At 40.0% G+C, this 27,827-nt stretch overlaps 1 protein-coding gene across 13 annotated transcripts in view; it reads left to right on the plus strand.

Moving 5' to 3' along the window:
- The window catches only part of UTRN (utrophin), a 631,944-nt gene that overhangs the window by 566,804 nt on the left and 37,313 nt on the right, over positions 1-27,827 (plus strand). For 11 of the 13 annotated variants that reach the window (XM_019488372.2, XM_014605522.3, XM_059713704.1 and 8 more), the window contains 6 exons: positions 55-212; positions 3,340-3,506; positions 8,918-9,029; positions 23,471-23,607; positions 25,777-25,815; positions 26,071-26,136. In XM_019488372.2, coding sequence (XP_019343917.1) covers positions 55-212; positions 3,340-3,506; positions 8,918-9,029; positions 23,471-23,607; positions 25,777-25,815; positions 26,071-26,136 — 679 coding nt within the window. The remainder of the gene's footprint in view (positions 1-54; positions 213-3,339; positions 3,507-8,917; positions 9,030-23,470; positions 23,608-25,776; positions 25,816-26,070; positions 26,137-27,827) is intronic. The other 2 variants (XM_059713714.1, XM_019488376.2) reach the window with 1 other exon arrangement.

The raw sequence follows: 27,827 nt of genomic DNA on the forward strand, positions 1-27,827 counted from the left end.
GACTGAGACTAACATGACTTTTCCATATGAACCAGTGTCTATTATCTGTTACAGATCTTTTTAAGGAAGTGGCAGGGCCTTCAGAAATGTGTGACCAGAGGCAGCTTGGCCTCCTTCTTCATGATGCCATCCAGATCCCCCGGCAACTTGGAGAAGTAGCAGCTTTTGGTGGCAGTAATATTGAGCCCAGTGTTCGTAGCTGCTTTCAACAGGTAAGATCACCAATGGCTTTTCTCCATATATTGATGTGTATCTGCTTATTTTTCTGCCTTTTAAAACATTTTATACATTCAGAAATTGCAACAATAAATCATCTAAAACAGATCTCTCTCTCTCATGATCTACATAACATAGAGTTTGATTTCTTGCTTGTATACAATGCAGGGTGTTGTCTGTCATCAGTGGGAGCTGCAACCACTCTTATCAGCTTGAAAATCCTACCACTTCTGTTTACACTTTTAATTATGAGCTTTAGTCCCTAAATTTAGGCAATGGAGGTTTAAAAGTGTGGCCTTAGATTTTAACCTCCCTGATCGTTTATTTACTTCACTTAGACAAAAAAAAAAAGCTGTGCTTTCTTCATAAGATGTATGTAAAAAACATCAAAGGGCGTTTGCACATGTGCTCTAGGGGTGGAGGTGTTGCTTTAATTGGAGCAGCTCCAAGAGCCACTCTAAAGCATCTGCAGCTCACGTATCAGCATTCCAGTGTTTCAAAATGGCTGTGGGGGCACTTTAACTAAAGCTCATTGAACGAGCTTCAGTTAAAGTGCCCCTGCCACTATTTTGAAGTGTAGGGATGCTAATATATGAGATGTGAAGGCTGCTGGAGCATGCTAACTAGCACATTCCAGTAGACTTGATTAATCAAATCTGCTCCCACACACTGTAATTACAACATGTCAGAGCAACCTCCCCACACATCTACAAGCACCCAATATACTGTGATATTATCTACATAGTGGCCATGCTGGAAAGCCCAGGGCAGTCCTGAACTTTCCTTTTAAATGAAGTGCACATAAAAGCAGAACAAATATTTAAAAGTGTGATTTGTGAGTTAAGTTTTAATCAGAAATGTACATATTCTGATAAGCAGGCTGCTAAGGATGTGGTTACAATGCAGCTTCTATAACTCACTTAACACTGTAGGAAAACATCAATGACTCAGATTGTATTTGAAAGTATTTTGAAACTTATATTTATTGCAGTCTTGGCAGCCCACAACCCTGTTAAAACTTTTTGTAGTAGTTAATTATCCTGATTTACATTTTCTAGGCAATGTTATAGTCTGAGAACAACATGATTTCCCTTGTTGGAACAAGAGTTGATCTCAGCAGTGCAGGGGAGTGTTGTTGATAGTAATTTTGACCCTGCACATCAGGAAATTACTTAGTGTTAGGTTTTTGACAAGGGAGCTGGCAATTTCACAATGTGTGTAACGTAGTCATTTACATGTCTGGAGTCTTTATGCAACAGACAGATCATAGAACAGGGCTTTCTAGTTGCCTGCAGTTCAGCTTCATGCTACATGCAGGGGGTTAATCAGGCTGCAGGGAATGTCTGCCTTTTTTAGGGAAGATTGGAGAAATGAAAATGAAAAAATGAGAATTTGAATGGAACACAACCAAGTTCACAAGTTGTACAGGTTGCCCAAGGCTATGTCTGTTCTATGGTGATAATTGTGTTGGTTACATTTATTATTTCTGTGAATGTGGCTGCCTCTGAGCAATGTCAGGAATTTTACAGGGATTTAAAAAGTCACCATGGTTAAGATACTTAAGTGGTATGTTAGACATTTAATAGTATTGTGATTTTATTAAATCCTATGGAAGAGAATATTAGGGAGCCCCCCTAAGAGAAGCAACATCTCTCCTTTCACCCATTTCAGTAGCAGATTCCAGGACTTCCCCAGTGGTAGGTGTTTGTTTTATCCCTTCGTTATCAATTCTGAGTTTTGAAAGGTTTGTCAGGGTTAAACCATTCTCAGAAGGTCAAAGTGGTATTCCACCTGTGTTTTTTTGGATTTTATTTTGGAGTTGAGGCTGTTTTAGTTAAGGGCACAAATAATTTGCTAGATTAAGATAGAGTTCAATAAGTCAATTAAACAACACTGGATGTTTCATAAGCTTTTTTATATTACCGTTTCAATGAATGAAAGATATTGTTAATATGTCTGCCCCTGGCTGCAAGTGGCTCAGTTTGCATCTAGAAGAGGGCACTCAGCTGATGGAAAAGAGTTTCTTTGCCTCACTACTGGATTTGATGTGTGGTCCCTCAGAGGTCTGTCCTATCCTTGATTTGTCTTTGATGCTGTTCAGATATATATAAAGGCCACCTGGCGAGCTAATCTTTACAACACAGAGTTAGGGCATCATTGTTAAGTTCATTCTGACATTACAGCTGTCTTCTCTGCTGGACCTTGCAAGTTCAGTTTGTGCTCTCTAAGAATGCTTACATACTTGCAGCATGATGTGTCAGAGCTTGTTCATTTTTAGCCATGTGAAATGAAAACTCAGCGGAGGTTAGAGCTCTTTCTTGATGTTTCTGCTTACTGGTAAAGAATTCAGGTGTCACTTTGATCATGAAGTATGGATTAAGTTATATTTTTAGGTCCTGTCTTCTTTGTCCTGCACTGATCTCAGGACAACACGAATGCATCCTTATGAACATGAAATATGATTAATGTAATTCCACTTTAACAAGGCTTCTCCATTGGTTGCAACGTGTTCAGGATGCAGTGGCACATTTGCTTGCAACTGTGATATTTTTAGCTGCCCTGTGTTCCTTGTATCAGCTGCCTGTTAAGTGGCAGGTTTTCATTTTAATGTTGTTTTAATCTAATTTTTAAATTAGATTTAACATCTTAATAAAAGAATAACTTCATTGGCTTTCTTTATTAAAGAAAGTATGCCCAGTCTGCTCAGGCTTTATTAAATAACTTTTGCTTGAGGATTTCTCACTGAAATGCCCCACCTTATATTAGTAAGCAAATATACCTTTCCTGATGTGGAAAATTTGCTTCCTATTAATGTTCTGTTTCCTACTTCTGGTGTGCATATTTTTTGTTACGAGTCATCATTTTTTTTATATATTCTTTCCCCTCTTCAATATTTTTCCCCTTTCTTTTATTAACTGGACTTCCTCGATTGTTCTTTCCTGTTTGACCTTTAATGAGGAACATTTTTATTTTGTATTTTTCGATGTGTTGTGCAGCGACTTGACCTGGAAAAGGTCAGAGCTAACTTGTGGACCTGGAGCTAAATTTTGGTTTAAAATGAAATAGAAAAAGAAGTCTGCATCTTTGAGGTTTTTATTGTTGTCTTTGGGTTTCCTTCCTCAGAATCACAATAAGCCGGAAATTAGCGTCAAGCAGTTTATAGATTGGATGCATTTGGAACCACAGTCTATGGTATGGCTACCAGTTCTACACCGCGTGGCAGCTGCAGAAACAGCAAAACACCAGGCCAAATGTAACATCTGTAAAGAATGCCCAATTGTTGGCTTTAGGTAAGAAGAGTCAAATTGTGTATAGGGTTTTATGTAATCCGATTTTTTTTTTAAAAACAAAAACATATTCTCACCTCTTTGCTTTCTCCTTTGCAAATTGGTTTCCCTCTACAATACAGTCAGAATTTGGATCTTATTCCTATATCCTAGGTCTCATGATTCAGATCATTTTCTCTCTCTTTGCACTGGCATTGGTAAACTCCAAAAGATTCTATGAGTGTCGGGCATACCAGTAAAGTGGTTGTTAGGTTTCTTGCTAGTGAATGAAGTATGAATATGCTCTGTAGACACCAACAATAAATAACCTGGGCAATAAGAAAAATATGTATATTCATATTTATGCTTTACACAGAATAAGTGGACTTAGGTGGATGCAGCCAGAAGCTCTCGGGTCTGGACTTGGAGGGGTGCTACAGCTGTGGGCAGCTTCACGCTTCTGCTTCCAAACTGGTGGCAGCCCCAACCCAGAGAGAGAGAGAGCACATGGCACTCCAGAAGCATCCCCAGCCACTCAGCACCATGTGACTGCTGGAGTTGCCACCTACCTGTGGGCCAGATCTATTCACTTGGTGGGTGTCCGCCCATGGGTCAGATCTAATCAGTTGGCAGGCCAGATCTGGCTTGTGGGCTTTATTTTACCCAACCCTGATACAGATTAACTAAATAAGATCTGTGTAGAGCCTAAGCTTTTGTGAACTGAAGAACACTTTGTCAGATTGTGATTTCATCAGATGCTGGAGTTCACAAAAGCTTGGGCTCTATATTGATCTTATTTAGTTAGTCTGTAAGGTGCACATCTACCTTGCTTTCATGTCTGTCATACACCACAAGGCAGATAAATGCCTATGTAATTGTGGGGTGGTTAGGTAGGATGGCTTTCCTTTGCCTTCTGTCTCATATTACCTATGAAGCCAAGGTTTTCTTTGCCTCTGAATCTTTAACATATTTACTCCTTCAACATCCCTGTTGTGAAGATTTCTGCTTCCTTCTAGCCTAGTCAAGAAAAGGGACCTTAAATTACCGGACAGTAAAATTAAACATTGCCATCTCCCTATTTGCTATGTTTTGAAAGCCCCTATCTATTGGAGGCAAGTGATTGTCTCTCATTTAAGTACAGTATTGACCTCCATGCTTGCTTAGACAACCCTGAAAATATAGCTTGAGTGCACCCTAACAGTTCAGACACCAGAAAACAAAATCATTATTTTTAAGACGGCTTCATAGTTTTAGCAGGCCTCATTCCTGGTTTTAGAATACTTAGGTTTGGCGTTACTGTATTTAATAGACTTAAAAAAAACCCCAGGCTAATGTGGTTTATGCACAAATGTAAAGCTATATCTGTACATTTCTTAATACAAAGAATTCATTAAATCGTTCCATTCAAAATCATGAAAGGTGTTCTATACCATCAGTACATCCAATTTTTTAAAAAAAAGATAGAAATCTCTGCCACAACTTAACGATCTGTAGAATTATAGGGCACCTATACACGTGCCTGACGCCTGTGCCAACATGTTCTAATTGGAACGTGTCAGAACAGACTCAATTAATTGAGTTTGCGGGAGCATTTTAATTAGAACACTCCAGCAGCTTTGGCGTCTCACGTATTTAGCATCCCCATGGTTTAAAAAGGCAGCAGGGGCGCTTTAATTAAAGCTCATCGAACAAGCTTCCCTACCACCATTTTGAAGTGTGGCATGCTGGATACACAAGGCACCGTGGACATTTTAATTAGAGTGGCTCCTGAGAGCTACTGTAATTAAAATGCCTCCCTGACCTTGGAGTATGTGTAAAGATACCCGTCGTCTTTCACAGGGTTTGCCTACACAGTGAGTAAATGTCCAACAAGGACATTAAAGCTGGGAAAGGTTGTAGGGAATGATAAAGATTATATGACAATAGGAAACTGGTTTGATCACTTCAAACCTGTATCATATCTAAGCTTTTTAACATTAGGTATACTTTAAAGATGAACAATAGCTGAAGTATGTATAAATACTCTTTTAACTTGGGTGCTTTCTAACAAAGTGTAGTGGTTGTGAGTGAGTTTATTTTCTCCATTGCTATTTAATGGCACCTTCTTTTGCTCTAGTTCTCCATTTAATGATTCTGTGAAAGCCAACTTTCTTTTCAGCTAGAATAACACTTACAGCTTAGAGTGGTAGTTAGCTGTGTTAGTTGAAGTCAGTCAAAAGGCAGGGTAGATATGAGCCTTTCTAGACTACCTAATAAGGTATATGCATATAAAGAGCACAAACTTTAGTGATCCCAATTTCACTTCATCAGCCGCTGTGGAAGGACATGCAGAAAGCAAAGCATAGATTCATAGATGTTAGGGTCAGAAGGGACCTCAATAGATCATTGAGTCTGACCCCCTGCATAGGCAGGAAAGAGTGCTGGGTCCAGATGACTCCAGCTAGATGCTTATCTAACCTCCTCTTGAAGACCCCCAGGGTAGGGGAGAGCACCACCTCTCATAAGGAGGCATAAGGAGGAGAAAATTAGAATACAAAAGACAAGAGATAGGGGAGAGAGAGGATGGAGTGGGGTAGTGCTGGGGGAGAAAGTCCTTATGCCTTGTAGCTTAGTCATAAGGAAAATACTGCATTTAGACAAACTGGAATGTGACGCTTCTGTGCTTCTAAACACTATGGAGCGCATTTGTCTCTAGCTTTCTGCTGGATAGGAGCATATTCTGAGGCATAAATACTACTCTAGATCATGTTGTCTCACAACTCTAAAAATAGACTCCAGGACAAAGTTAGCCCTTAAGATTTCAGCTGACCCTTTTTGTTGTTTTTTTATTTAACTAGATCTTTTCAATATCCATTTCAGGTTTTTAAACTGTTACACAATCCACTCCAGGTGCAGGCTGTTTGCCGTGACTTTTTATTATTGATGAGCACCCACATGTCACTCAGCACACGGGTAGTCTCTCAATCTCATTTCTACTCCAGAATGTTTCCTACAGGATAGGCCTGTGTTCTTCTCACCTAATATATACAGGAATTCTGTGTTTTTAGTTAACATCTGCTTTCATTATTGAAAGCCACAAGCCTAAAATCACAAATTAACTATGGAAATAGCTCTCCAACAGTTCTCCCCCCACTTTATGCTCAGTACAAGAAAAGATATCACAAAAAAACCTTGCTTCTTGGTCATAACATCCCAAATTCCAGGTCTGCTGCTACATTTTAGCTTTTTGCAACCTGGGCCAAAAAATCAGATAATCAGTAACTGAGGGGGACGACCAGAGCAGCAGCCCCAAGCACTGTCTTTGTGGAGTCACAAAACCAGCCATTTCCATAGCGGAGGCTGATCATAGTGACAATCAGCAGAAGCAGGTGCTGCACCAGGCACTGTTTGACTGTCCTGGTTATGGAGATAGGCAGACAAGGTTCCTTGGGTGAATTTGATATCTTTTGGAGAGGCACTGCTTTGCCTCTGCAGGTAACCCTTGCTACTGCAGACTTGTCTTCTGGGAATTTGTGGCTTGGAAGTCTTAGAACGTAGGGAAAAGAAAAGAAAAGAGTTATAAATGCAGCCCCTAAGTACTCTGATACTGCATATCAATAAATATCCATGCCCTTGCATCACTGCACATAGGAGATATGTAACATATTTATGGAGACTGTTTTTTGCTTGTTTGTTCATGTGATTGCTTAAGTTTCCACTAAATGTGGGTCCAGTTTGACATAGACTGATCCCCCGCCCTACCCCAGGGGCATAATGATAAGTTAGAACTTCCTTACACTCCTGTGCAAGGCCTCTAAACCTTAGCTATCAGTCCACAGGAGTGAGTAGGTTTTTTGAACCCTTAGTTACACCCCTGTGCTAACTAACCAGTACAGGCAAGATAGCATGGTGTGGAAGAGAGGAAAGGAGAGGGTTGTAATTTGCTTTTCGAATTTGCTGCTGGCTGCTAGTCTCTCCTAGAACATGCAGCCCGCAAGGAGGGGCAGGGGGAGTATTGTAATCAGAAGGTTATTGATGCATAATCCCTTACTGTGCCTGATCCAAAATTTAGCCCTGCAATATTGTCTTTTTTCTGTCTCTCTTAACTGCTGTTTCTAAATTATGCTGCTGTGCAAAGGAAGAGGTAATAAACAATGGATATTTGCAGAAAGATTGCTATGATGGACTTCTGTAATACTGTGGGCTTTTATACACATACTTTTCATGTGGCGATGCATCAGAGCAGACTCAATTAATCGAGTCTGCTCCTCATGCTAACTGACGTGCACCTCGCTGCATTGCTTGCAGTTGTATAAGTGGCGAAACATGCGTTAGCACAGAGAAAATGGCAGCGATGCACTTTTGAACTAAAACACATTCAAGGTGTTTTAGTGGACCACTACCATTTCCTGCGTGCTGACATGCATTTCGCTGCTTATACAACTGCATGTGTGTCAGCACCAGGTGTTTTCAAAGAGTCCAGTGCTGCGGCTCCTCCATGTGTAAAAATGCTTTGTTTTTTTAAGCTAAACATAGCAAATTTTTATAAGAAATTTTAGAAGTACATTGTAAAATTATAGCCCCTTATTTCATGCTTGTGTGGCTGTACTCTGCAATGCTTTCTGTTCCAAAAACTCTTAGATATACAGGCAACAGATGCTGCTCCATAGGTCAGCATCCTGCTATACTAAAGCCTTCTTTGTATAGTATATGTATAGAGTATAGTAACTCCTACTGTAATGTATGCATGCACTTACCTAGTGATTTCTGACCTTAGCTTTACAAACTCAGTGGGTGCATATATAAAGTGTGTGCTTTACTGAAGAGTTGACTAATTGGCTCCGCAGTAAAGTGTCACTGTCTACATGTGCACTGGTATTAGGGTGCAGTAAATTAACTGAAACTGCCATAGGATAGTACCATCTGGGACAGTACTACCCTATGGCACAGTAATTGTGTGCTGAAATGTATGCGTACACAGTGATAGAAGCTGGCTGGGGCATGAGGGTGCTAAAGCACAGGGGTTGCCTCCTGCCTAGCCCTGCACTTTAGCACCCTTGTGCCCCAGCCAGCCCTTCCACTGCCTAATGCTGCCGCCTGGAGCTGACCCTCTGGATCCCCTGTCAACCCAGGATTGCTGGGTTCAAACTTTTGCATTCCCAGGTGCACATGCAGACACTGCACCCAGGAGCAGCTGACTCTGGTATGAGCTGCGCCCGAGTTTTATCATGTTACTTCAATGGCACATGTAAATGTACCCAGTGTCTCCTTGTAGTGCTTTTGCTGAAAGGCATCTGACTCAAATGAAGTTACCCCATTTCAAAAAGCAATTTCCTCTTCAGTTTTTTAAGATCACAGATACAGAAAACTAATTTAACTTCTGAGGTTTAACAGCAAGTAAATAATAGTATTTAAACTTTGGGAGCTCTTAATCACTTTGCTTAACATCTCTACAGGTATCGGAGCCTGAAACATTTCAACTATGATGTCTGCCAAAGCTGTTTCTTTTCTGGCCGGACAGCTAAAGGGCATAAATTACATTACCCAATGGTGGAATATTGTATACCTGTGAGTACTGATTTACTGGCTGTTTCTAACAGTTTTGTGGTCTTTCTGGGCTGCAGTTTCTTGCAGACTTTGAAGTGTAGATATTCTGCCTGTTTTGGATATATTGGCTACCATTTTTTCTGATCATTTTTCTGTGAAATCCAATGGGGACTTGCTGTTGCTGATTTTATGTAGTAGACTTTCAGATGCTGTAAGTATTCAGTATGGAATACTAACATTACATAGACAGGTAACTAGATATATACTTTTATAAAACAAACTTTCTGTACTGGAGAAAACTGAACTAGCTATACATACAATGTATTCAGATTTTGGAAGGACAAAAACCTGTTCAAGTAAAGTTATGCCTTTCTATTATAATAAAAAATGTGTATACTCATAACTAACCTACATTTTTTTTTCCAAGGTACATAGCTTGTTCAGACCCAATATATAACCTGCTGTACCAAAGTCTGGTTGGAAATAGCTTGAACAGTCTCCAAAATTCATAATATTTGTTTGGATTTTTTAATTAGTTTGTAGCTGAGAAATTAAAACAAAATAGCCACTTTTCTGTTGGAACACACCAAGAAGCAATGTGAGAATTTCTCTTGCAGCTGCTAGGAAAATTAATTTCCACAATTTGGCATCTTCCTAATGACTAATTAATCATGAGATTCCAATGGAAACAGTTTCCTAGATATTTTTTGTTAAACTTAAGAAGCTGATAAAACAGTACCACTTCTGGTATTTGTTTTTCCTGATTAACGTTTTAATTAATAGCTTATTATGTTTTGCATCTACATAAATTCAGCTAAGCCATACATAAGTGGTTGATTTATATCTTGAATATAAATAATCAAAAACATTTCTCAGAAGTGTACAACACAAAGAACAAAATTTGTCTGAATTTTACATTCTTTCATAGTTTATTTCTCTGTTTGGTGTGAGATTCTTAATGGAAGACATAGAGCAAGAATACATTAGATCTATCTGGTTGTTCACAATGACTGCAGTAGATAGGATTATTAACAACATTTTCTTATTGTTTTGCATGTTCTGCATCTCTCTCAACAGATTTCAAATTATATCGAGTAACATTAATGCTTCATTATAATCAGAAATATCCATGAGTTGCATAAAATTTCATTTCATTTCATTAATTCTGTAAACTAATATTAGGATTTGGTTGGCAAATTAGCACTCCAAATGCTATAGCTTTATAAAAGAAATGAGCTTGAAGAAAGCTTACATTCATGCTATACTATACTTTTGTTGTTAGGCCATTTGTAGTTTTTATAATGTTTTGTAATTACTGTTCTTTTTCTATCCTCTTTTTTTCCTCCTCTCATCTTTCGTAGGAGTTAATTAGGTAACTGAGGACTGTATTTTGAAATTTTATTTCTGTTATTTCAGAAAACATGTAGTTCCACATGCAAAAATGTGGAATTGTTAATAGAACTGTAATTTTCCTTGGTTTGCATGTGCATAATGACAAGTTTTGTGTTTTAATACCCAGACACATTTTTTTAAAATCAGCCTTTGAAATCGGAAGATGGAAAATAGAACTACAGCTTTGTCTTTGTCTGTCTTCCCCATATTTTGCCCACATTTGTTAAATATTTTGAAACAATAAATCTTTGCTATTTCATTTCCTACTTTTATTTTTGATGTTGAATGCTAAATTTTTCCAGGTATCAGTTAAGACTGTGTTTGAGGCTATGAATATTCTCCAGTAGTTTCAAATGGAGATGAGATTTTCTATGTACTAATATTTATGCAAATTATAATGGTTACTTGCACTTTTGCTTTGGAATTTTATGTTCTGAAGATAAAGCATGGTTTACATTTAATATTGTTATACCTTCCTTAATAGTTTTTATTGAGTTTCCCTGGAATAATATTGGGTTGTCTTTTATTCCAATTTAAAGCCTGGAGCTCTGATACTAAAGAGTATCCTTGTTTGCTGGTATGAAGTAGTTTGAATTAAAGTTTTTATACTTACAAAGAGAGCCCTTCTGTGCTGTTCTCCAGGCATATGTGTACTCTTGGCCTTAGATATTCGATATAGTTTGAAAGGAAGTTTGACCATTTTTGACAGTCAGGCAAATCTTGGGTAATTTCTTGGTTCCTGTTCTCTCATCCAGCTGACAAGATCCTTTAACTGTCAGAAAAAAAATGAATTTTTATTTCAGTTGTCATCAGTCAGTTTTTTCCTCATATAGTTTTGGAAGATGCTGTTAGGACTAGTTTTTCATCCTAAAACAAGTGACTAGAAGCAGAGTCTGTATTTTGCAGTTATTATGAGCTGTTCCTATTTTTTTTAAACAGCTCAGATTAACACCAAATGCATTTTCTGAAGCACTGTCATATGACAACTTTGTGTTTCTTGCACACAAAGCAATAGGGTTACTTTGTTCCCCAGATTTACATTTGATCTATCTACATTTGATCTATCTATCTTATTCACAGAGAGGAATGATTAAAAGAAAAAAGTCTGTTTCAGTTCATATTCTGACTTGGTGCATCTTTTAGAAGCATCCTTATTTACACAAAAGCCTTTTTATTTCTCCTTCCTCCCAGTACTGCTTGGCCACTGAGTAGGAAAGTATCATTGTGTGATGTGTGCGCGCTCTCTGAAGCCCATGTGGCAACCATAAAAAATTCAAATTGTTGTTTTGTTCTGTAATATTCTTTGCAACTTCAGATTTGCAGAGTTTAAGGCAGAAGGGACCATTAAATCACGTAGCTCAGTGGTGCTCAACCTTTTGGCAAGTTGAGTGGTGTGGGGCAGGTCTCTGTGTCAGACTGGGTCCCACCCTAAAGGGTAGGCCCTGGGCCCTGTGCCATCCCAGCATGCTGGGATCAGGCTCCATGTGCCGGGATCAGGACCCTGTACTCCCCCTGCCTGGTCTAACGTGCCAGCATAAGCCCCCATGCACTGGCATTGGTTTCTGGGGTCCTGTGCTGCTCTGCATGCTAGGATTGGTCCCTAGGAGCCTACACCTCCCAACACATGCTCCCTGCCCAGCCCTGCATACTGTGATTGTGGAATGGGGATCCACACCCTTGTATGCAGAGGCATGCTTTCCTGCCCATGGGGCTTTCCACAGGTCCAAAATTTTGGCAGCAGTGGAGAAGCAGGGAATCCTGGCAGATAAAGCCCAATCCAGACCACAGATCTGTCCCACACCACTCATTTGGCTAAAAGGTTGAGTACAATTGGACTAGATTTTTAAAGGTCTTTTCTGGCCACTTCCCTACTGCCAAATTTTTAGACCCATAGGCAAGTCTGTGGGCCAGATTGCATGGCACTAGGGGCTAGATCTGGCCCACAGGCTGGGGGTTAAGCACCCAATGTAGTCTCATCTCCTGTATATGCTAGGGCATTAATGTCATCCTGATGTTGACACCACTAACTTCAGTTTGCCTAAAATATAGCTTCCAGAAAAGGTCTCCATTTGTGGCTGTTCTTCCTTGGCCCTCTTAAACCACCAGTTAGAGGTGAGCTCCAGGGGTCCCTGATCTAATCCCCAGTGCACCAACACAGGTGGCATTTTGTCATACCACTCTTCAAATCTGTCTTCTGAAGAATCTTGCATTTGCTGGGCTTAGTCCAATATGTGGACATACCTGTTGACATAGTCAAGTTATTACTAACGCTACTTCATCTTGTTTGCATAGTCACCCCATACCAATTATGTTATGTGCTTCCTTCGAGGACCATGATGAAGACTCTTAGCAGCTGTAGGATTCATTTATGAATATATCAGAATGCCTCCCTTTTTGGCTGGGATCCATAAAGTCAAAATGTTTTCAATATGCATTTTCTTTTCTTTCACTGCTAAGTTTTGCTCTACAGAGCAATTATGTTTAAGCAGTGTTTGGTTACAGTCTAATTTCCTGCTATCTTATTATCATAGCCAGAATCCTCATCTAGTTTTCATCATGCTGTGCCTCAAGTTTGACATTTAAGACATTAATTTTTTTAACTTTATGGAAAGCAGGGTTTAGCATGCCCTCTAAAGAATGCAAGGAAATTTACATTGTTTTGAACTAAATAAAAATATTGATGCTAGAAAGGATCAAGGATTAAGGAAGTTGTTTTTTTTCCATTTGGCTTTTACTTTTGCACTTTTTCTTTTCTTCTTAAATGTCATAGTCAGTGTCAGCTTATTTATCTCCTTGGCCAATTTAACCAGAAATCATAACAAAGTTGATGCATGAAATTGCAGCTGTTTCCCTGGCCAAAGTTTCCTCTTCCCCATTGCTATCATGGAAGAGCAATTTCCTTTGTATTTATTAATGTCTAAAATATATGGAAAATTCATATGTGAGAACATATGGTTTGTCATGCCAAATGAGGTCACTGGTCCATGTAATAAAATATCTTTCTGGCTGCATTAGTAAAACATACACTGGGGGAAAAAACGGAAAACCCCACCATGCACTTCAGCTTGGCACACAGTACTATATGTAGGACATGATATAACATCCTTTCTTAACCCCTTCAACCTAAAGCAACAAATTTGACATGTGAAAAAACATACTAATTTGGAGGGGGTGTTGAACTGGTTTGCATTACATAAGAGCTTCCTACTTTTAATTAGTAGCAATAAGAACAATATTCAAGACTTAAGTGATACTCAGTAATTCTGGTTTGGACCAGGATCAGTTTATGAAACATGTCTCAAGCCTCAAAAGTTTGTTTTCTAAAAAGAACAATAACATTTAAAAAAAAAAAAAAAACAGTGGAAGGGGAAACAATATTCAGGCAAGAATTCAGCTTGAAGCCAGACGCATACATCCATACTGTGGAAGTTTGGAATTGGATGGGTACAATAGTAGGGTCAAAATGGAGAATGAGAGAAATGAACAGGTGAGTGCAGAAGGTAAGTAGGAAGATGAGAGGAAAGAGAAAGCACTAGGAGAGAGGAGAGAGTGGAATAACTCAATTTCTTGGACATTAATAGACAATGATTTCAGCCTCATGACATAGGTAGACTGTTGTTATTGCAGCATAAATATCTGGCATGGATAATGTATGTACTGTATTACATTAAGAATGATATTTGATATTTATGTAGAGTGTATGGGCTTGATCCAAAGACCACTGACAGTGGTCTTGAGTTTTCCATGGCCCAGTAGACAAGTAAGACTCAGACTAATAAAACTTGAGTTAGAATACCCATAACACATCTCTTAGTGTCTCTTAGTGTCCTAAAGATACTAAAGTATTAATTTCAGCATTACATTAAATATTTAAGGAAAATGTAAATGTCATTGCTAAATAAACCTGACATTTACAATCTTGAGTGAAGTCTGACTGAGAAAAACCTTTCAATCATGGTTCAGTAAGTAAATCAGGGAGGCGTTAGAAGGGATTTGTTTATGACACTGGCTTGGCTCACAGTATAAATAACAATCAGGATAATTTGGAAAGCAGCTTTAAGATTCTGATTCAAAAAGTTGACAGTAAAATCATGGGGCAAGAGTCTTATTTGGTTTTTAATCAGCATGGCTAGATTGACTTAGTTTGAGCTGAGAAACTATTTCAAAATTGACAACTTTGTAATGCCCAGTAGACATGTATAGAAGGCCATTCAAAACCAGTGCTTTATGCTAATAACTGACTGCAGCTTTGACAACTATTATATTTCTTTGAAGCACCAGCAGACACAATAACCTTTCTGTTATGTCCCCCTTCTTGCCTATGAAGTGGGAAGAAGGTAAGATTTCACAGCATTGAATGAAGTCATCCCATCATTAAGAAATAGAAATTAATGTGACTGTACTACTTCAGCATTTCATACAGAGTATGTAAAAAAACCAGAGAAATATAATTTGGTTAGATATTACCCTCATGGGGAGGGTAGTAAAACACTGGAACGGATTACCAAAAGAGGTGGTATCTCCATCCTTGGAGGTTTTTAAGACCCGGCTAGACAAAGCCTTGACTGGGATGATCTAGTTGGGGATGGTCTTGCTTTCAGCCCTAATTTTCTGTTATTCTATGATTCTAATTGTAAAGTGGTAACTCATAATTGCAGAATTTTCAGAGACAAGCAGTGAATTTTGGGATCTTTCCCACAGTTCAGAATCTAGGTCCTGGTTCAGGAAAACTCTTGAATAACTGCTGTAGTGTTTTGTTGAATGGGGGCCATAGGATCCTCTGGTTGACAGCATGTACCTACTGTAGTTACTAAGGCTGGTTTTGTTACTCTGGGTTTTCATGTGGCTTGAGTTCAGCGAGCGGGGCACATATTCCATTAGTTAAACTTAACCCTGTTCCTGCCATATACCTCCATGAGACCCCGACACAGCTTCCAAATTCTTTATTCTGTTAGATTTTCTATATGATACTTCGCAACAGCAGTGTTTCAAAAAGTGGTGATCTCAGCAAGGGCCATCCACATACCTTACTAAAAAAAATTAAAGATGGATTCATTGTATATGGACATTAGCATTGAGGCAGATAAAAGTAGGGTAAGGCTTGGGGTCATTTACTCTTTTTTGGAATGTTTGTCCCTTCCTGTTACTTTCAATACCTCCTGTTCCTGTTAGATCACTACTAATTCTTTTACTCTCTCATTACTTTTCCTACAGTATGTGACTAGCAGCTTTTATAATTTAGCTTCCTCCTGACAAGTTGAGCTATCATAAATGATGTGAGAATATACAAGTTTGTCTCTGTTTAGGAATTTCTTGTAACATTTCAAATGCACTTTTCTCTGAGGATTGCTCCTTTGTTTTCATAATTGTAGTTGACATTTTACCTTGCAAAGAAGCTGACCAACATTTTATTTCCCTGAAGAAACTCATAACATGATACACAAGATATCAGAGATTATTAGTCAAATGTTGGCCTGACCCCAGGGGAAAAATATGCTTCAGACACAATAAAGCTTCCTAGGAACCGTGCCTCCTAAGATTCCTCCACTACAGCAATCCTCCAAAATACCTTAATTGTCCTTCACATTCAGAGGAGGCAGAGTTACCTTCTTGTTAATTTAAGCAGCATGTTTAAGTATTTTGGAAGCAACCCAATGGCACAGGAAAGGGTTCCTTCTTCATCCTGACAAGCTTATAGATGCGTGAAGCCTGACCCTGTGTTGTTACCAAGATTACTTGGTTGGATGGAAGAAAGAGAAAAATAACAAGTGTGCTGAAAGCAGTTGAACATGACTGTTTCAACATCATTTCCAGCTGCAGAGTTCAGAGATTCATCTATTCCTTAAGATTGGATAGCTGTTCAGAATAAGTCTTCAAATCCAAGCAGTTGTATGAAAGTGCCTGTTGTACCCTTTCCCATCCTCTACCTGTATAACAGTTTTTCAGATATTAGGCCTAAGCAGTCTACTTACTACCAGTTCACCACCCTCTCTGCTAAATTAAAAAAAAAAAAAAAAGGTTGCTCTTGAAATTGTAGAAAGATTGATTTTTGTATGGTATATTCTTAAAAAGCATTTTCAATCACAGCAAGACATAATGAATCTCTTTTCTTTGGTCTGTATCCTAAGTGAGAAACTGGCAAGAAACAACTGTAGCTAAAAATTCGAAAGTCGTCACTTCCAGAAGTGCCTGGTCATAGTGATAAAATCTCTTCTTATACGCCTTTGACAGTTTCATTTGTTTTCTTCCTAACTTATCTGTACTAGAATTAGTCAACCTTAAAAAAAGCTATGAGATTTAAGCACATGTTTAAGTGCTGTACTGTGCAGGAACGGACTTAAGCACATTTTAGCTTTAAACACTGCTTACAAGTATATCTGACCCTGAGGCTTAAGCTCCACTATTAGAACTTTTCACTTCTTGTACAGCTACATGGGAGAGCTTTCCTATGAATTATGTAGTTTATAACCATTTTTGTATCTAAGGATCTTAACACCCCTACATATGTAAAAGTTATTGTGACAGGGGGGGCCTCCCGGGGCCGAACTCTGTGGCCCGCCCGCCTGTCACCGTGACAGCAGGCCTACTCAGGGCCGAGCTTTTCATGGCCCGCCCACCTGTCTCTGGGCAACCGCCCGCTCATCTCGCCCGCCACGCCTTTGATGATAATCAGTTCAATTATGATGATAATTAAGCGGGAGGCTGCCCTTCGACTGCCCCGATGCCCAGGGGCGCTCTGCGGCTCTGACCTCCCCTAATACCACAGCCCAAGCCTCGCAGATGGCATCATGGTGTTCAACATCTCACCGGCCCCCGCACTGGGCCCCAGAATCTCCTACGCGACCCCACTATGGTCTTCCCTACACAGGCGGTCACTCCGCCGCCACCTGGGCTACCTCACCCGCCCGAAGCCTTGTTCCCCTCTCGGGTGTGGTTCCCCCGGAACCTTTGGTTACCTAGCCCTGGCCCACCTCAAGGCCAGTCGGGACCCCAGGCCCCCGGCTCTTGGGCGTCCCTCGCGGTGGGCCCCTGGCCCTTTTGACCCTCACTGGTCCTGGCCCCAGCATGGGCCAGTCGAGGGGACTCTCCCCTTCGGGCTGGGTCTTCCTAGCCACTCTCTACTCCTCGGGCCTCACCATGCCGCTACTCCCTTCCTCCTAGGAGCAACCGCGGCACCTCGCCCACATCACTCCCACTCTCGGGGTCCGCCCTCTCTGGGCCCCTCACACACACGGGCCCTCTCGGCCCTCATCACCCGGGCCCTCTCGGCCCTCCTCCCACTCAGGGGTCACCCACCCGGTGGTGGTGGGAGCTAGGGGTTAAGGCGCCCCGACTCGCCTTTCACCGGATTGATCACTGGCCTGGCATTTCCTGGGGGCTCCCGTGCCACTGAGAGCCCCACCAGACCACCCACTCCCGACAGGGTGCAGTTTCAGGTCATGCCCAGGACCAGGAGCCTCCTGCCATCCCCTTGCAGCTCCCCCTTACCTCCGGTCATACACAGCAGCCCTAAGGCCAGGCAGTGTTGCTGCCTGACCTCCTGTAGCCAAACTGCCTAGTTTATATAGGCCCCAAAATGGCTGCCCTAATCAGGCACCTGGAGGCTGCCAGCTCCAGGCCCTTAAAGTGGCAGGAGCACCCTGTGCTCCGCCACAGTTATTTTAGTTCATTGTTAGACTTTGCTAATAAATAACTATTTTCTTTTCCATCTACTCCAGTTGGACTGAGCATAGTGCCTGATTTTACAGGCAGAGGGGTACAAAACCCAGTGGTAACAAAACTCACTCAATCGTTTCTAATCTGAACTTTTTGTAAAGCTGTGCATCAGTTATAGAGGCTGAACAGTGCTGTGGTGCTCTGTAAAGGCTTGCTTGGAATTACTTATCTGGAATAATTCAATACTGGCTTTACTACTTGTGAGTAATGAGGCTGTCCTGAACCATAGAGCAGTAGATCTTCTTGCAGTCCAACTCCATTTCATGTTCACATACAATACGATACTTTCCTCTAGTACAATCTTTTACTTGGTTTGTGCAGTATCTGGCACGTCAGCAACCCAATTTGTTTGGGGCCTTAGGTACTACTTAAATATAAGTATTAATACACATGTCAAACATGTACAGAAGGGATATAGAAAATAATACTTTATTATTTTCTATATCCTTTCTGTGCATGTTTGACAGAGTGAGTCTTCTATTCTTTGTTCATTGCCTCATTCACTGTGTTCTCTTCAATCTAGGAAGTGGTTGGTATCCATAACCTCCCTTCTCCCTGGACATACATATCATCTGCCTGCATAGACTTGTAAATGCACAGCGCTCTGGAACAGGAATGCAATTAGAGTGGCTAATGACTGAACTGATTCAAATATCTAAGTCTCTACCAGTGAATCCTTCCTTAGAGTCCCAAGGAGAGAGTGAGTATGCTCTCTCCTGTTGAAAACTCCAAGGAAACCAGGAAGCAGTATGATTAGTAGCAAGAGTAGGAGTGCATAGGAAGGAAGAAGCAATATGCAGCTCCCTGCATCACCAAGAAAAACCTGAACAGATTACAAAATAGAAGCCTACTTGAAATGTTGTCTTGAAAATATCATATTTATTCAAATCTAAAATGAGCCCCCCCCATCAGCATTTTAGATGTACATAAAAATGGGGGGCAGAGGAGGGTATACAGCTGCTGTGGCTCTGACTCTGGCCCTGATAAGAGTCTTTATTATCTGATTAGCAAAACAATGGCCTCTCTCCATTAGTTCAAACTTCTTAAACAGTTTACCAGCTGATCTGTTGATTAGCTCCAAAAGCCCTGTTCTGCCTGCCTGTCTCAATAAAATTGGAGAGAGACACACACAGATACCTCTTGGCATTAGCTAGCACACCACATGCCTAGGGCCCCTGGGGCTGAGGACCGTGTTGTGGGAGATGGGAGGGAGGGGGGGGATTTCCTGCTTGAGCAGGGAGGGGTGGGGTAGGGTATAAAGAAGCCAGCAGACCCTGCTGTGCCTGCAAATCTCTGCCGGAGCTGCTAATCTCAGCCAGGGAGCAAAGGAGAGGGGCCAGCCCTTCTGTGGAGCAGAGAGCCCTGCCCAGCCCAGAGAGCATGCTGGGATACTGGCGGTGTCTGGTTTAACTTAAAGCAGCAATGGGTCTGGGACAGACATTGCATAAATCAGTTTGACCCAAATCAGTTAAGTCTGATACTACATTCAACCAGGTTTATCTCAAACCGGTTTCAGCCATTTTCAAACTGGTTTATGTGCACTGAACATCTGTTCTGTTACAGGTTTAAACCAGTTTCTGATCGCTTAAACCAGTTTCTGTGTAATGTCTGTCCCTAGCCTTATTGTCAGGCACAGCTCAGATCCAACTTGGGCTGGATTCCCTCCCAGGCATGGAGCACATGGAAACTCTGTCTCCTGCCCAGCTAATCAGCAGGACTGACACTACTGCATGACCTGGCAATGGATGAGCTTCCATGTGCTGTGGTCCAGGAGGGAGAGGAAACAGAGCCCAAGTACTGTCTGACGGTAAGGACTGGCGGGGGAGAAGCAGAGACTGCAGGGAGCAGCAGGAGAGGGAGCAGAGATTGGGGGGAGGGGGGGCAGGCTGTTGGGAGCTGGGGGTGGGAGGGTGGCAAGGGAGGCAGAAGGCAAGGGGGCCACCTGACCACCCAGCCACTATTTTCCCTGCTGCAGCAGTGGGAGGAGGACAAATTTAAGACAGCTCTCTGATAATTAGATTCTATACCTGGAAAATTCTGAAATGTATAAATTTTTCATATACAGAATCCAATTATTGGGGAGTCATAAATTCAGAGTTGACATAGATGAGTAAATATGGTACTGTCTGGGAATATTTGTGTGACATATGAATTATGATTCTAGGAGATGCTGAATGTTTTCAATCACTGGCCCATGAATACGTTCACTGGTATAGTGCTTTGGCCCAGTGTTTATTTATATTGTAGCAATACCACGGGGCAGGATGCTATTGTGCCTAGACACAGTACAAAACCACAGCAAAGAGAAGACTTGCAGGGCAATTCTAATGTTGTGCATAGCAAGCTGTGCATCACAGGGAATGGGAAACCACACTATGATTTTCAGTATCGCCATATTATTGATGTTGTAGGAAAAGAATTGCAAAGCTGCTTATCTTTTAATTTAGATATTCAGGTTTGATTATATTAGTTCCATAGTAATAGTTTTTCCTCGTAAGCACTGTCTTCTTTCTGAAAAATTAGAACATGCAACATTATCATAGTTTCTTCTTATCTATACTCGCAAGCTCTTTTTCAGTGTTTCCTGGCCTTTTGTTGGTTTCAGAATAAGTCTGACAAGGTTTAGATTGTTTTATTGGTTTTTAAGGTGTTATATCCATTTCAGTTTATTTGATGTATTATTCCATTTGTTCCTGGCTGTGTATTGAAATGTGCTGATGCTGACCTTTGAGTTATTCCATATTCTCCCCTTAAGACTTAGTCACAGAGCTTTTTAGCCTTTTTACATCGCAGCCAAAAAATACAGCCTCACCTTTGTGGACTTGGTCATATTGAGGCAATTGAGTCAAGACTGGAAAAATATTTATTTGGCTTAGTTTTTCACTGTGGATATGTTTGAGCTTCTGAAGGTGGTCTTGCTGTCATTGCTGTGGCTTTTGTGGAGTTGGCTTATTAGCGGAAGGAGCTGAGAAGCCATGTCATAAAGGAGCTGTACAAAACAATTGCTGTAGGTTCAATGCAGATTTTATCTGAGAGCTCCTCTTTGTCTCTTCTTTTGGCAGAAAAAAAAATCTCCTTGCACTCTAGGCTGCCATTTGAGTTGTATTGTATATTGTATTCCGTTGTTTCTCCAATGCAGCTTGCAAGGTGTGACTTATTCACAGTTAGTATAAAATATTCCCGCATCATACATATGATATCAGTATTTAGTGCGTTTCGTCCCTCCCTTGTCCCTTGATCAAATTGATCCTTTTAAAGAATTAGGCCAGGCTGTCGTACCAAATAAAAGTGTCTCCCAGAAGAACAGTTTGCCAGATTAAAAGGTATTTATTTTTATAATGCACAAGAATTAGAAGTTCAGTTTATTGGCCTTGTGGCAGACTCCCATCTGTCCAGGTTATTTTGTGTGAAAATAGGTAACCTTTTTAGATTTGAGTTCATTGTTCAGACCATCAGTGAGTACAACAGATGCTTTCTGTAATGATCTTGTGAAGTCCTTTCATAAGCCCAGCTGCTTTCAATTTGGGGGGGCTTGCACACCTTAGAATTACAAAATTATCTTGCTTCTCTACTTTACTGCTTATTGTACCCTCTGCTGTTCTTCAGCATCCTATGCAGAAACTTGTTTCCAACACACATGGCTGTGTTACATTTAATCATTTGATGCTTCATAAAAAAGATATAATGAAATATTCAGGTTGATTTACATTAAAATACTTGCACAGGTGGGATGGGGAGATACATATTTTCACAATGGAAAGTAAAATGCAAGAAAGGTTTGCCTGACTGAATCTGGGTTGCCATAGTACTTAATGGAAAAAAATTGCAAGATTGAAAAATCTTTCATAGCTCTATTTTTACTGGGGATGCCCATCAGCTTTAGCAGCACTTTATGCTGACATGCTTCTCCCAAAATAGAATGTATAGAAATTTGGTGATACCATATATTATGCTGGTTCATTTAACTGTATTCTTTTTTGTGGGTGGGTGGGTAGGAGAGAGAAACCTAAAAAATAACAGTTTGGAAAGCCTTTCTAGTATGAGGACCAATGGATTTCATTGCAGCCTTCAATGAACAGCTGATACTGGAAGGAAATTGTCATTTTGATTTTGAAGTACAGTTAAAAGAATGCTGAAAATGTGACAAGTGGACCAGATGGGAACAGTATAAGTTTAAAAAAAAAATCTGCTATTCCCTCCCTCTAGTTTTGGGTTTTTATTTTTTGGGAATTGAGGGGGGAGGGCGGGGGTGAATATTCTTTCTTATACAACACCTAAAAAGTGTTTTTGTGTTTCCTTTGCTGCTTTTGTACCAAATGTTTAATAGGGAAAAATGTTGATATGTTTGTAAAGGACAGCATCAGTGGAGAGGAAAGAACAGGCTTCTCTGATGTCAGTACTGGCTATAACTTTGCATGTTTAGGCTTTAGGGATCTCATAGGTAGCACACTGGTGTGAGGGTCAGGAGGTCAGAAAGCTTTCTGGTTCAGTCAAGTGACCTGCTATATGGTCATGGACAAATCACTTCATTACCTCTGTTTCCCTTTTTACTCTTTGGCTGGCTTGTCTATTTATTATATCTTCCTATAATACCCAGTACTGTAGAATTTTATTTTTAGTTGTAACCTCAGGGTACTATTACAATACAAGTAATAAATAGGATTAGGTCAGGTAACTTGAGGACAAGGCATCACTGGTGAAAAAGTGAAATAGTGTAGGAAGGGGTGCCTTAATTATTTGGTAGATAGTACATTTTTAGGGCAATATTAAATCAATGACAATGAGTAGGCAATCTAGTGATACTTCATTTCAGTCATCTGTCTCCCACGGTACTTTTTTCAAAGCCAGGGTGGGGAGAAGGGTATTGCCACTTATTTTATGAATAGAATCAATAGAATATACTTCCTTACCAACACTCATATTAAGGAAAATGGATCAGAGGCTAGTGCTCTTGTGCTCCAGAATAGGTGGCCATTACTGCTAGTTAAGAGAATGCTTTCTTTTTTTGCATATCAATTGACCATAGTTCTGAATAAATCAACTTTTCCTTTTTTAAATTTGTATATAATTTCATGAGCCCATTTTTAGTTTCTTTATATTTTAGAAAATAACTGATAATGAAACATTATTATGAGGTTTAAGTACTGCTGAATTGTCAAGCTAGCATAAGAGAATTTGGAAATGTATATTTCCACTATTTCTGTTACACATTTCAGCATTGTCAGCCCTTAAAATCACCAGCATTTAGAAGTTCTTTTGTGTATGAGTGTCATCTCTTCCAGTGTCGTTCAAGCATCCATGTAGCCCAGTGCCAGTTAGAAGTGTTTACTAATATTATTCTTCTAAAATTTTAGACAACATCTGGAGAAGATGTGCGGGACTTCACTAAGGTGCTAAAGAACAAGTTCCGATCAAAGAAGTATTTTGCTAAACACCCCCGACTTGGCTACCTACCAGTGCAAACAGTTCTTGAAGGCGATAATTTGGAAACGTAAGTTTGAATATGGGCAACATGAGGTTTACCAGTTCTTTTGTTCTTTCTTTCGTTCTTTTGTTCATTCTTTCATTCTTTCTTAGATAGATAGATAGATAGATAGATAGATAGATAGATAGATAGATAGATAGATAGATAGATTGACACCACCATGGATATCTAAATGAGGGAGTATCTTTTTGAACCATTTTTTATACAATTTATTTTACACACAACTAATTTATAAATATGAAGTTCCTCTTCTAGAGATGTTGGGATTTTTTTTTTACTTGCCTCAGCAAGCCAGATTTAATAATGGTTACTCTTAGACAAAAATTAAGATGCACCAGCAAGGTGAGACTCATTCAATTGATTGACTCATTTCAATTGACTTTCTCTGACATCCTGGAATTTCAGGTTGGAGTAGAATTGTTTATCATGTCTATAGGACAATGTGAGCAGGACTTCATAAAGTGAATGAAAACTTCCTCTGCAGTGAGGTGAAAAAAAGAAAGAACCTTAAGGCTAAGCACAGATATTCAGGGAGGTTAGGGGGAGGTTAGAGCAGGTTCAGAATGGCCACCTGATCTAAGATAAGTCAGGATGGGGTGGCTAGCAGGAGCATTGGGGGAATGGGGCCAGGCAGGCTTGGGGGATGGATTGGTGGGATCAGGGATGCAGGTGGCATAGGCAGGGGGTACCTGGCATACAGGAGGGTTTGGTGGGATTGGGGAAGCTTGAGGGGTCCACTGGGGCATTTGGGGAGAACCAGGGGCAATTTTTGGCTGCCCTGTAACCCCTGGAAAACCCCTCCCCCCCGCACCGGAACTTACTTCCTCAGCTTCCAGCATCAGTAAACGCTGATAAAACTGGTGGCACCCAGAACAGCCTGCAGGAAGGGGGTTGGGGAGGCTGGCTGGTCTAAGGTGGGGAGGGCAAAGGGCCAGGGAGCTGAAAATAGCTCAATCACGGTGGGTGGGAGGGGAGAGGTGAAAAGTGCAGCCCTGGGGCTAAGGCTGCGTAGGTAACTATACAGAAGTTCCATGACTGAGTCTAACCTAGATCAAGTGAGTCTGATACTACATCAATCCCGATCTAGATTCATAGATTTATAGATTAAAAGGCTGTAAAGGACCTTGGAAGATCATCGGGTCCAGCCCCCTGCACTAAGCAGGAAAGGGAACTGGGGGTCATTTTAGACTGGAATTTTTATACCGGTCTGTGTGCTCAGAACTTCTGTGCAGTTATGGGTTTACATTGATTTCCAATCACTGAGACTGGGTTGGGTCCGAGTGTAAGATCCATACCAGGGTGAGCTAAGTTACATTGGGTGATCATTTTGAACCTTATTTAACCTTCCCCTATCTCTTGTGAATGTCTGCACTTAGTCTAAGAGATGAAGGTACATGTTTAAATGGCAAAGTATATATCAGGATTTTAGTTTGGTGCCAGCTTTCAAATGTCATTATTTCTTGCATAAGAAGTCTTAAACTAATGCTTATTAAATAAACAAACAAACAAAGCAAGTTGCTTTGCCATGACCAGATGCTGCCAATCATGCCAAGTTTTGGGACAGCAGGGAAAGATGTCTGTTTATCCAGCTATGTGGGAGGCATATATATAGTTTGCTTACATAATGTTGCTGTAGTCAGTGGTGTTGATGCTTCCCTTTCATAAGCAATAACACATCCATAAATATTTTCTCTTTAAAAGAATCATCAATCACTTCATAGAGTACTTGCTTGCATTTCCAATTTGATGTTCAGTCAAAAAATAAGCATTGTGGCATTAACCTTCTTTTTGCCTTTTAATTTTTTTTCCTGCAAGAATGCACTTTTATAAATTCACTTTCATCAATAGTCTTAATCAATAGTCCTAGCACTTAAAGGAAAAAAGTCTAAACCTCAGATGTGTATATCTGTGGATGAGATTACATCTGTGATGCTGTTTTGTATTTTTTTGATACTGTTAATGCATTTTAACATCCTTTGTATCAGTTAATCTTCTGTCTTCTACATGGCACATTGCAATCTGTGTAGCTGCCGCTTTTCTGTAATAGTTGTTGCTGACGTAAAACATCTAGGTATGCTGATGGTTAGATAGTTTGTGCTTTTTCACCTTTCTATTGCTCCAATAGCATTAAAGTTTTTGTTCTGTCGTTTCCTTCTCTTTTTTTCTTCCCTGCAGTCCTATCACGCTCATCAGTATGTGGCCAGAACAGTATGAGTGAGTATGCACAACCCCTGTGTCTGGAAAGCTAATGTGCTAACTGTTCCCTTAAAGCTGAATAGTGGATGGCCTGTTTGTTTAACCTGCTGCACACAGCTGGCCAAAACTCTCCTAACATTCTTTTTAAACAAACAAATGAAAGAAAAACCCTCTTCTATCAGTCTAATATATTCAACAAAACACTTCTCTTGCCCTGTAATTTGAGTACGTTAGACACTCTTAAAATTATGTTTGATTATTTTCTCTTAATAGCCCTTCCCAGTCTCCACAGCTATTTCATGATGACACACACTCCAGGATAGAGCAGTATGCCACCAGGTAAGAGACATACAGACTTCATATGGCTGTTACCTTTTTATCATCCCACTATGTTTTGATCCCTGCTGAGTTGAATATATTTCATGCTAAATGGACATTTTTTATTGGAGAGGGAAGAACAGCTTTTCTAAACCCAAGGTTAAATTGCATCTTTGGGAGCTCAGGAGTTATCCAGGCTAAAATTTGATGCATCTGCTTCATTCAGTATCATTAAACCTGTCATCAATCAATATGGAATGGATAGTATTATAGCATTACTCTGAGGTGTTACTAGAACGTTAGCATCCTTCTGTTTTGTCTTCCTATGTCTCACCTCTGATGTGACTCATCATACTAAACCCACTGCAGGATAAATACTTTCTTCCTTAGCCACATGTATTATTCATTTTGACTTTAGTGGCTAAATTAATACTAGTAATTAACAGTGAGCTTTAGAGGAGGGCAAAATAATTAAGAAATAAAGTGACCTTTAATTTGCTCTTCAAACAAACTGAGACTGTATGGAGTTCAGTTGTATCTGTTTTTTTAGGTCAGGGTAAATGGTATAGTAGTCTTCAGAATAAACTCCCAAGAAATGCAGTAATCTCAGGCTTGAGTCATGATGTAAAAAAAGTAGATGAGACTTAACACTTCTTTGGGGAACAGTCTCAAATCAGCCATGGAAAAGGATAAAGTGACTTTGTCTCAAGTGTCCTGAAATTCTAAGAGATTTCTGTATGGTGCATGCCATCTCCTTTGGGAAAGAATTGCTAACAACCGTTAGTAAATATGTGGTATATTTTCTACCAGAAATTTGTCTTGGCATAGTTCATAACTCTTGGGGACATGATATCATTTGTTACAGAGGCTTTCTTAGAGCAACTTGAGGCAAAAATTGTATTTCCAGGTTAAACAGTGATATTTCATTCGAAATCAAATTTGTGAATTGTCATAAATATAAGACATAATTCTCTTCCCACCCTTCACCCTGAAGACAATTTGGGGTTAGCACCCCAGCATGTCTTTTTAAGACAAAGTGACTTGACTGCCTGGATACTCTCAATTCCACATTGTTTGTGGACAATCCTTTCCTCTCTGGCCAGGAGAACTGGGAAGTTGAGCACTGGTCAGAAATACTTCAGAGCCTCTCTGGAGGTTTGTGATTACAATTTACCTTCAAACAGCAGAGAAGCTGATTTATACCTAAAACAAGAATCTTCCACATTTTGCTTTAAATATTTTTGTTGTGGTTCCCAGTCTACCCAAATTTCATTTCTGTAGCTTTAAAAGAGAAATGCAAAGCATGTATTTACTATGCCAGACTGCTTGATGCTGACTCTCTTGCCATTACATTATTTATCTACAAGTACCATAAAGCAAAAAAAAACCCCACAGCTTCAAAACCATTTTAAAAACAGCTTAGCTATACGGGCAAATGCAAACAGAAAAGCAACAATTACCTGTACAAAATGGATAAATTAACACTCAAGATGTTACCTGGTACCAGTGACAACTTCATAATTTTCATTTGACAGTTAACATTTTTTTGTCCTTCTCCTGTAACCATCAACAGCAAAGCATCTTATTAAGGGCTAAAACTGTAAAATAACTAATTGCATGGAACAAATATCATTTATTTAGAGAAAATGGCTTCTCTGTTTTTGGCACTTATGCAGAATTTAGATTTTATTTTCACCTGTGTATCTATACTT

This window comes from Alligator mississippiensis, chromosome 1, assembly GCF_030867095.1.
Source record: "Alligator mississippiensis isolate rAllMis1 chromosome 1, rAllMis1, whole genome shotgun sequence".
Classification (NCBI taxonomy): domain Eukaryota; kingdom Metazoa; phylum Chordata; order Crocodylia; family Alligatoridae; genus Alligator; species Alligator mississippiensis.